This window comes from Necator americanus, chromosome V (assembly GCF_031761385.1).
Source record: "Necator americanus strain Aroian chromosome V, whole genome shotgun sequence".
NCBI classification, from domain to species: domain Eukaryota; kingdom Metazoa; phylum Nematoda; class Chromadorea; order Rhabditida; family Ancylostomatidae; genus Necator; species Necator americanus.
The window spans coordinates 9,004,839-9,016,482 of NC_087375.1; the positions used below are offsets into that span (position 1 = coordinate 9,004,839).

At 38.2% G+C, this 11,644-nt stretch overlaps 1 protein-coding gene across 1 annotated transcript; it reads right to left on the reverse strand.

Moving 5' to 3' along the window:
• Positions 1–2,651: 2,651 nt before the first annotated feature.
• Positions 2,652–2,894, reverse strand: RB195_013335 (uncharacterized protein; the record flags this gene model as incomplete). Its single annotated transcript, XM_064203099.1, has 1 exon — positions 2,652–2,894. One exon carries the CDS (start codon positions 2,892–2,894, stop codon positions 2,652–2,654), a length of 243 nt encoding a protein of 80 aa, XP_064058980.1.
• Positions 2,895–11,644: the final 8,750 nt, after the last annotated feature.

Genomic DNA, 11,644 nt, shown 5'->3' on the forward strand with positions numbered 1-11,644 from the left:
ACTGATTAAGTGCTTTTGACATTAATTTTAATAACTGGTAATGATGATAATTTTTTGCTCTTCTCTCGATCTTCTACTATTCATGATGATTCTGTAATTTTTTTATTCATATATTTATTTATTTGTTTGTTTATTTAATTTATGTACTTATTTGTGCATTAATTTGTTACTGTAGTGAATGGTCTGCCAAAAGTATGTAGGGAGGACAAAATGTTTAAAAAAATACGGTAAATTCTGAGTGAGAATACAAAGAAAATGCTACAGTACAATACAAGCTACAATTTGCTAGTGATTTTTAAATTTTATAATTTGTACTTGATGAACCGTTTTTTACTTTTGTATGTTTTTGAACTTTTTCTTATATTAGGTATATGAAAAGTTTTAAAACTTCTATTTTTCTAATCCTCTTTCGAAAATCCGATTTCCTAAGTTCGCATTTTTCGTGATACCTCGTGGCAGAATTTTCCAACCGTTTACCTACTGCTTGAAACTAAGACCGTAGATCTTCTAATCTGCTTCCTCCTTCACTTCATGAATAAGTTATAGAGAATGATCCTCGATTTCCTATGTTTTTTACATTCTCACCTGAATGTTGTTTTCCTCTACCCGGGTTCTCACACGGATGTCATGGCCACGCCTACCGCAAATCTCTCTCGTAAACAAACATTTGTAGGCACTTGATAGGTTTAATTTCCCACTAGATTCTTACATAGTTTTTTTTTAAATAGCAGAACAATAATCAAAAAAAAAATTCGTCAGTGTTTTTTTTTCAAATAAAATCTCACTCGCTGCTCCTATTTGTCCGTCGAATTCGTCGAACGGTCTGTTTATAACAGTTTTTTCACTTATGTTCACTTTCTAGCATATTTAATCCCTTTATTTTTCGTACAGCGTTCATTCTTCTGGCAAACATTTCATTTTTCTCATGTGTGGAAATGGGAACGCGATACTGCAAACTTGCTAGATGCACACCGAAAAAAACCAAAAAGCTATTCAATTTTCGCTTTTGTGGATCCCTTGGGGTTGTTCCTGACGTCATTTGCCTTCTCTTACAGAATTTCACTGATTGCTATGATAGAAAAGTGAATGCCATTTCGGTTTCTGTTCAATTCCAATTTTCCAAAAGATAAATTCACGTTTCATCTAAAACTCAATTTTTTTCTTGTCAGTATATCGTCAATTTTTAAATTAACTGATTCAAAGGTGTTAACCTGAATTAACATTATACAACACTGGTACTAACTTCTGTCCCAAAATCCGTCAAATCCGTCAAGAATCAGTCGCAAGCTGTCGGAATCCTTCGCATGTATGTAGTATGCATGGAGTATATGTAAAAGTATCGAGTTTCTTAAATGCAATCTTAGAATTTAAATCTCATCTGAGTCCTTAATGTTGTCCTCAACCTACGCACTCACTTCTAGAAAATATTCCCTGTTTGAAACGGTCAGATGCTTATGATCTACGCTTAACTTCTATTTATAGTGCAACAATATAAAAACCTATCATTAGTCTCTTTCCGCCGCCCCTAATTAGCCTATATTTCTGATTAATTGGAGGTTTTCCTTCTTGTTTCACGTCTGTAACCTAATAGTCAATTGCAGTGTTAATCGCTGATTCGTAGAGCAGGGAGAAATCATTGACTAATTTTTCTTGAGCGAACTAAGGAACATTTTTGATAAAATTTTACAATCTTAGAGTAACATTAGTCGAGGGGTGACACAATGAATTACCTGAATTAATCGGTGAGGGATACTATAGCCTAACCCGGCTTATCCACATCTTCACCGAGGTGAGTCGCTCTGTACATATTTGAGTCGATCTTGTTCTCCGCTAGAGCTTATCGGAATCTATCCATCCGTCATTAGTCATATTCTGCGAAACTTTCGTCTCTCCTGAACTCCCTGTCGAGTTTCTTAAGGTCACCTTCACCAATTCCGTCCAGATTTTTCTTCTACGTCCGGGTGGCTCCCTCCACTTTGGGTCCGGGAGCATCCTCAAGGCTACGTGGACAAGATCCAGGATCTGATGGTCTTGTTATGGTGTGGCCAATTAAGCGAAGACGGTTTCCCGCGATTACTTTAGAGGATGCTGCAAAGATGTTGATGTTGTCCTCGCGTAATCCACCTGCGCACTATCTCCACTTCCAAGTGAGGTTCTTCGTTGTGATACACCGTTGGCCAAAAGTAGCCAAGCATCTTTCCAAACAGCTTCCGGCACTGCTCAAGTCTCCGACCCGTACGTCATGATAGGGCAAAATGAGGATAGGTAGACACGCAGCTTCACTTTGTCGGCGATAGAGGTCACCTTCGCTAAGGATCTTAGCGCATCTTTGCTGAATATCACTCTCACACCTGCCATCATTTTTCATACAAATAACAGAACTTGTCTATAAGTTCAATTTGTTGCCCGTTCAGCCTGATCCCTCCTGACGGTCTCGCAGAGACTCACATCTGCATATATTTATGAAGCTGGGGCAGTAAACCAGCAGCTAATTTCGGTACAATGTCGACATGTTTGAACTTCGCGGTGATTGAAGTGAATATCACTATCTCGACGGTGTCGACCAAGAGAAGTGCAAAGAGTGCTAAAACGACATCGGGTGAACGCTGTTCAACTGTTCTTCGCATGATGTCATTGACGGCAAAGGTGGACTAGAAAGATCGTGCGACAGCCCCTTGTCGTACTCCAGCTTCCATTTCGAATGATGAAGTACGCTCAGCTAGTGTTCGAACAGCAGCAGTACTTCTTTTATTCATGTCCTCGATTAGGCGAGTTAACTTTCTCGGAACACCATCAGCGCGAATATTGAAGAATTGAACAAAGTCGAAAGTTGCTTTGAATTTTGCGAAGGCTAGCTGTACAGGCTTCGAGTGCCGCTGCCACATTTCAGTCATTCTTCTAACAATGAACACTTGGTTAATCGTAGATTGATCGGGACGAAATCCACTTGTTCGTCACGGGTGGTTTCTTTGCGATGTTCAACAAGCAAATCCAGAATGGCCCATTTTAAGAACTTGTACATTACACACAGCAAAGATATTCCTCGTTAGTTCTTAGGTTCGGATAACTTTGTGTGAACGGGAATTATGACAGCGTGTCTCCACGACTCCGACTCCGGTAACCTTCCGTCAATTTTACTATTCAACGAATCATATTCGTCATCTCACTGATGCCAGAAGAGGGAAGAGAACATCATCCAACATTTTTGCGCTAATTGCATCGTCTCTGCCAGACTTTCCATTCTTTATTTTTTTGGATACTGAGCAGAATCTCCGACTCGAAGACTCCTCGCTGACCGTGGTATACGTTGTTTGTTGGAAATGCTCGAGTTCAGGGACTGATGGCGCTTGTCGGACCGGCAAGATGTGGAAACATTCCCTTCGAATAGGTATTGTTGCTTCCTGGATAGCGGCTCTGTTGACAGTTTTGATGACAGGTAAACATCTCTTTATTTTGCTGCTCTACTGTCTTAATAGAGCAAAGCCTTTTTTTTCGGGTTCTTGTCCTCTAACGCTTTTTCAAACTCCATCGCTCTTGATATCCATTCACTATCGCGATCACGTTTTAGCTGAGGAAGCACCTCCTCTCCTTGCTCAGACCGCCATTGCTGCTGGCAACACATACTGACTTGTATGTGGATCTAGTCTCAGATTCAAAGGCGAAATTCCTTCGGGAGCGTCTTCTTTATAGCCGGAAGAGGGAGAAAACTGGGAGCGTCTTCGGTGTTGCATCCCGAATGCAGCTGGTGAGAGAGTCAAGAACGTGAAGAACTTGGCGGTGATCGGAATTGAATGCGACGTACCACACAGCTCTGGATTTTTGAATATTCAACAAGCTGATTCTTAGTCAAGACGACAGAGCTGTAGTTTACGAGTTGTCATTTTCCAGTGGCACCGCTCTTTTGGCGTTAAAGGTGTTGTTTATTGCCCACGTAGGCTGATGGTGTCCATGATTCTCCTCAAGTGCAGTGATAAGACTAGTCTGCTCACAAAGGTTTACCGGAAGGCTACCATTGTCCTATGTTTGCTTCGCGGGACATTGTCATTTTTCAAGGGCATCGGACTGTTGTTTCAAGTGCCATCTTCGTATTTACATCGATGCTGACAATGACTACTTGCTGGCACTTTCTTTTAGACATCGGCTCATTGACTCTATCGTATAAGGTTTGTCATGGAAGGTGCCTTGTAGTTATCCTCACCATTTAGGGTTTAGGTGCGTGGGCACTTAAGATGCAGAGTATACGACTTCCACGATTGCGCAGACGTACATCTAGACGACGTTGAACCTAATTACTCCACCAGGTGGTTGAAATCGTTCCTCCATAGCTACCGAGTAACCATCTACTTTTTTCTCATCGGCGTCACCGCAATATGGTGTTATTTTCGATGTTGAGGACGGGGCGACTTCCGATGCGCGTTTCTGCAATGCAGCAAATGGCACATGCAGATATCGCAGCAGTCTGGAGAGAGCGGTTTGTTGGAGCTCACTCGATAGCGATGAGCTTTACGAAACAGATGTTTGTAGCCAAAGATTCCATGTTCTCTGTGGCATTTGACCCATGAGAGTTATGGACGCTGCCAATGTGCTGGACAACAGCACCAGTGGTTCGCCAACATCGCGGCTTTACGGCTATCAAGGTGTGGTGCTCCTCGGTCTGCTTCTCTGACGTTGTCTTTGAGTAATCTCTTTGCTAAGTCTTATCTTGTGGGATGACGAGGCGCTTGAGACGGTACACGTATCTTTGATTTTTCAGGCTCTGGAGAAGGCGACGACGTCGAAACGACGGCTAGAATAAATATAACAATATTGGTTTTCCTCAGAAAGAATGGTACACGAAATACACGGAACACATTACCGTCTGCTCTTACGCCAATTCTCAGTAATCATTTTACAATTCGAAAAGTCTGGGATTGTACTTCCCGACTTTCCGAATTGTACATTTCTTTTACCGCCTGACATAGGCTGACATCTATGTACTTGGATTACAAAGACGGAATTGGTGTAGGTAACAGGTTAATATAAAAATCATCGTTGTTATCTGAAAAAGTGAATTGTAGAAAAATAATTAAACGGGAAATTGAAGCGAAAAATCAAAATGCTCCGAGAAAAAGTTTACCTCCCATCCAATATTTCTTCAATTACACCTTATAGCTCAGGATTAGGGATATCAATCGAAACAGGACATCTATTTAATGTATATACATTACACTATTAAATATCCTTCTTTCCCTTCTTCTCCTTCTTCTCTTTTTTCTCTCTCTTCTCCTTTTTCGCTTCTTCTTCCCCTTTTTTCTATTTCCTTCATTCTCCTGCCTTTTCTTCATGTCTTTTTTCTCCCTTTCCCCCTTTCTCGTCTCATTAAAGAAACATCTACAAAGTGCTGCAATTTTTCATCCAGGAACTTTTTGCTTCCAATCATTAAATCACTTTCCCTTCTCATCACTTTCATTTTTATTCCCTCTTGTTCCATTCAAGTAATCTCATGTGTTTTTCACATTGATGGCTCAGAAACCATGTTTTGTATAATATAATGAGCGGCATCTCATCAGCAAGTACGAGCTTTTGTTCTTCGAGCAACAGCCTGTATAGCGTGTATTGACGTGTGGATTCAATGAAAATGTTATGATTCGAAAAAGAAGCACAGTAGATAGTTTAAAAAAAGTAACTAGAAGAAAGGAGTTCAATTAACAGTTGATAAACATCCATTTCGAAGTAAACATGTGACAAATAATAGAACGGTAAAGTTGAAAAATAAAGCTGAAAATATGATTATTTTTTGTAAGCCGATATTTTCTTGAAATCTACCTCTTCCCCATTTCTCTTTCATGTTTTTAAATAATATTAAAAATTTTAGAGCGTTATCTATCACGTTGAAATCCAATGCTTTTCGTCGAATTCTTTGTTTTTATAGATGTTTCCCTAATTATCTCTTTTTGTTTTCGATTGCTCAGCAATTTTTCAAAATTTAGCGCTCCAATTTTTCTCTGCGCTAGTGATAGCGCTTGTAAACAAAACAGAGAAAAGTAGAAAGCACACAAGTTTTGTGATCATTAGTTTTGTGAACTGAGCGGGCAAATTACGATATGTATTAGAAATACCGTAATCTGTACATCATTGCGAGGGGACATTCTAATGTATGTCCAGTGGTCTAGCCGTCATCATCAAATATACAACAAATACAAATAAATAACAACAAATATGTACTTGTGGTCGATTCAGTAATCAGTTCAAAAACCAGTGGTTATTTTTTGAATGACTATGTAGATTCCACAAGTTTCACTAAAATGGATTTTATTCACTTCAGTTAAGCCCTTTGTACTTTGCTAGTTGTAAATCGTAGTTATTTATCAAAAGTAATAAATACTAAACTTCTAAATTTTGTGACAGAATCATTGTAAAACATAATATAATAGTTATAAAGTTACTATAATATAGTATTATAGTAATATATTTACAACTTTACAGTTATAAACATTTCATAAAGTTCTCTCTCAAATATCAAACTCTCAAATATCTAGCAGCAGTTTATTTGAAATATTCACATTTTCAATGGGAAAAAGTATCTCAAAAAAGAGAAGAAGAAGAAAAATCCGATCGAATCCGAGTTAAAGTCACTTATTGATTCAGAATATTTCAATTTGTTGGGATCAGTGAATACTGTAAGTTGCCTCCCTATCCCTGTCAAACAATTTTTAGGTGATTGATAAGTTTTATCCGTAAGACCCTGAAAAAGCTGATTCGTCACATATTCGGTTAACACGCGATATCGAGACGGATCGGTTTGAGCACATGATTTACTCGTGTCACATTTATGTCCTTTGCTGAGTAGGCATGCCAGAGGCTTTCTGGATGAATCATCCGGGAAAATAAGTGATTCATGACTTGGGAGAATGATTCGGAAATATAAGATAAAATTAAGTAAATTCAATGTAAAACAAAATATAATAGTTATATAAGTATAAGTATAGTAATATAGTATACGTATATAAGTACTAATAGCAATTATAATAGTGTAAATGATACTATGTATTAAATATGAATTAAGAAATAAACTGATTACAAGCAAATAAACTATGGAACAAATAATAGTAATTAAAATAACAATAATTTAATTGAAAATTATGTAGATGGCTGAATATGTCCATTGAACTCTACAACTTCTTCAGTTGATGCTGTAATGTACCTAGGTGTAAAAATTTCGCTGCAGCTCTTGAAAGCTGACCAGACAACAAATGCGCATACCCGTTAAAAACCCGTGGGTTTAGCAATAAAATATCAAGTGAAAAGAAGAAAAAATAAAATATGGATATAATTACGACATGAAATGAGAGAGATATAATCATAAATTTAAAGTAGTACTAATAAATAAAATAAAATAGCATTTTCAATGTAGTAAATTAAATCGAAGGCTAACGGATTCGATAAATCCAGCTTTTCTAGCTTCTATTGTTTTTCTTCTTTTAAATTTTTCCAAGGAACTGTGAAAGTTTGTTGAGGCACACTATATACTTAGTCGAAGAATGTTCAATAATCTCTGTAGAATGTGCATAAAAACAAATTCCGATGTAAATTTTTTAACAGACGAATTTTGCTTGACAATCGACCGTGAATTATCCGCGTAGAAAATGTGATCACCAGAAAATTTTCCGTAATAGTATAGGTCATTCAGCTTCAGGTTTACTATAGACTCAGCAGGATGCCGCATATCTGCAGTGAATGACAATTTAATCTGGTTTCTTTTTTTTATCGTTGTCGCAGCCGCTCAGTAAATCACCTGAGATCTCATGGCAGGAAAAAGAAATCCGCCAGATCCCTCTCAATCAGAATTTCCCAGTCATGATTGTGAAATATTTTGAGGAAAGTGTTCAGAAGCGCTTTCGATATGAGCGCATCAATGAGACTTTTTAGAATTCGTGACGGCGTGAATTTTCTTGAAATACGAGATGTTTTCAATTGATACCATATATAACATTATTTCAAAAGTACTAAAAATTAGCTTAAATCACCATAATTTTTTTCCTTCTCTCAATGAAAAAATCAGTCATGCAGTATGTACACTGAACGAAATAATAATGAATGTGGGTGTTGAATATCTAGGGAACATAAAATTTAAATTCTCTCTAGCTAGATACGGAGATCGTTTATTGAGGAGTATATATATATATATATATATATATATATATATATATATATATATATATATATATATATACTTTTTCCACATACCATATATATCAGTCTCTGCCGGTGTGGCGCAGTAGGTTAGACGTCCACTGCAACCACACCTCGATGGTTCGAAACCGCTCTAGTGTTTTTCGAAGCCAAGCCTTTCATTCCTCCGGGGTCGATGCAAGTGTCTGAGAGGATAAAAACACTGACTCGATCATCAGCTGGCCATTTTTTAGGCCAGCACGCGTTCCAGAACCTCAACAATTACGAAATTCTTTTAAGAGCTTGTTGGCGCGTCCCAAGTGGATTAATGCGCCAGTGACTTTATCTTTTCTGGCATTTTTATATACCAGTCTGAACATCCGTCTTTAGCCGGACTTCAAACTTCTTTTTTCTAAGAAAGGTACGGATTGGTTGGATGGTTTTCTTGCAATCATTTTGCTTGAAGCAATTTGAAAACAAATTTGAATTTGAAGCACTGGACAAAGTCTTCGTGTTTCTACTCAGCAATTAACATAGAATGCAAAAGTGAACTGAAATGAACACCTTCATCATTTTGATAAATGTAAGGGTGCTACGTCAAATCACGTAAACCGTTAACTACTATTTAAAGGCATCACCCCACGAATCTCTTGTGGCACGGATTTCCGGTGAAGTATTCGTATAAAGGATCGTAGATTATTGAGAGAAGGGTGATTCCGTTCATTTCTTCCTAATTGCCGTAGAGAACGGCCCGGAAGATACGGCTTCGAGCGTTCCGGTGCACTTTTTTCTACAACGAGTTCGATTGGAGCGCGTCAGCCTTCTGCACACTCCGCATCTTCCGGGCCGTTTTTTACGGCAATTAGGAAGAAATGGACGGAATCACCCCCTCTCCATAATCTAAGATCACGTATACGAATACTCCACCTGAAATCCGTACCACAAGAGATTCGTGGGGTGATGCCTTTAAAGAAAGCATTTGGTAACTATGGTGGGGGTAACCACAGGCGAGTAGGCATACGGAAGCGTACATTCGGATACACTGTCAAGGCCATCAAACGGTTCGCTTTTATCATACTTTACAATAAAACCGCTGGGAATTATTCAGCAGTGCTGGTTCACAATAATCCCGCTGATTCGAATACCTGACGTGACCAACCATGGCCGTGGAATCACTGTCAGTGCTTTCTGACACCGGCGCCGTGGAACCCATCTCACCGCTTTCTGGACAGTGACACATACACAACAGGATAAGCCCGTTATTACATAGCATGATATATGTTTGTGTGGTGTGGTCTGTGTGATTTGCTGCAGACGCATTACTGTAGTTCTGGTTAACATAAGTACTGCTGTACTCGCTTGTCTGCGGATGCTTTAGCACCCGGAAATTTTCCAGAATCTACCATTAATCTACTCATTTCACTTGTTTTCTGCAGTTTTCTCGTTGTTTTCTCGTCCAACACAAAACTAAAAATGAAAAATTTAGTTCATTTATTCACTGGTTATGACTTATATCAATTCTGTGGGTTTTCTGTTTCCCATTCAACAAAAGAGCGAAGAATACAGAAGCGTTCCCCTTTTCGATCTCCTTTGGGGCTCTCCTAGGGCAGCAAATCTGCTCCGATTGCTGTCAGGCCTCCATTCCCAATTATCCTTCTGGAATATACGGATACATTTGCTGTTTCGACGCGCCCGCAACAATTCGACAACGAGTGATCGCGTGTCCCCGGAGGAATACAAATCTTATTCGAACAACAGCTGCCTCAAATTCACCCCAATGAATCCGCTGTTCATTCGTTCAAAGATTCTTTTCAATGCGAAATTTGAGTATTCGTGTCTTTCGAAGGAACTTCCGCAGAAGCACCAGCTAGTTTTTTCCTGAAATTCCAAAATTATTTGATTGCGTTGATAATGTGAACTCGTTCACACTCAAGGAAAGAGTGCGAAAATCAGATCCATTGAGAATGAGAGCTGAATTACGCTCCGCCCTCGCGCTCATGGCCGTACAACATCATTTCGAGCACTCTGCTCCGCTGCATTTCCCGACATGTAATTCGGTGATTAAAAAAAGGCTCTCCTTCAATTTTTTGCACTTTTCTAATTATCTATCTTTTTCTATCCCAGTTCTGCAAAAATTTCTCCGCAGAAGCACAATTTCAATTATCAGCCAACATTAGGGCACAAATTTAAATCGCATCAGTTCACGAACGCTAAGAAAATCCATTTAGCTCTGTTTTCTCGCACTTCCAAACAGTTTATCCATCTTAAAATTCACTTTTTACCCTCTTTTTTTCGAAATCATTATTTTGCTTTGCACTCCGATAATGAGGTGAACGTACACAAGTAAATCGGCACCTTGGCGAGAACTGTTCCCCGTCGCTCGCAAAACCAATACTTCGCTGGTGTTTTTTGGCTTTAAGGAAACCTTGTTTACTGCTGTTCTACTTTTTAAGGATAGTTATATTTGTTTTATAATTATATTATTTAGTATTATTACTATTATTTATTTATTATTTGTGTTTATTATAGCAATATATTTTTTACTATTATTAATAATAATATTTGTATTACGTCATTTTTCTCCTGAAGTATGATTGTATTTTTATTCACCTATCTTCATTTTATTGAAACCTAATGGGAATTTTTATAGCAAAACTTACATACTTCACTATTTTTTGATTTTATCTTCTCGAGTTTCTCCGGTACTTTTTTTCCGATTTTTCCGATATCGCAAATAGATCACTGACATTTTCTGCTTTCCATGTGTTGTTAAAGAGCTTTTGGTGAAACATTCCTTGTCGCAGGACGCTTCGCGAAATCTGTTTTTGTTGAAGACTTGGAAATGAGACTTCGGGGATTTTGATGCTATGCATATCCTATCAAACTTCTTCTTTCTCCTTGTCAAGCATCTATTTTGTTCGTTGCTGTTCAAAATAGAAAATGCATGCGATAGAAAATAAAATAGAACAATAAATTAAAATATATCTACCTAATATTATGTATTATGCAAATAAATTACTTACATTTCTTAAGCTTAGCCCAAAAATCCATTATTTTCTATCACCAGTCGCTGTTGTCCGCGTGTCAGCTGACGTTGAACTGATGCGAAATGATTTTTCTCCTCGCTTCGCTGTTCTCCTCATCTTCTGCAGCTCAGTTCAACATCGCTAGTTCCTCCTACTTCGCAACCACTCATTTTACATCGAAACATTCCTTGGGGATATAAATCCACAGCTCTAGCTTTACATATTTGCGAAAAATGTTTATCCACAGTATTTATATTATGTTCTTTTTTCTGGAACTGCTAATACCTCTTGTGAAGCCTTTTCCTACACACTTTCCTCGATTCTCTTTTGGATCAAATTCGCTACTCGACTAGTTTCCTGCGTGCGTTCTTCTTGGTATTATGACCATCGTGCTGCCGAAGCCATGGGAAAAAAATCTATAAAATTAATAATTTATCAAAAAAAAAACTTAGATAACATAGACAAAC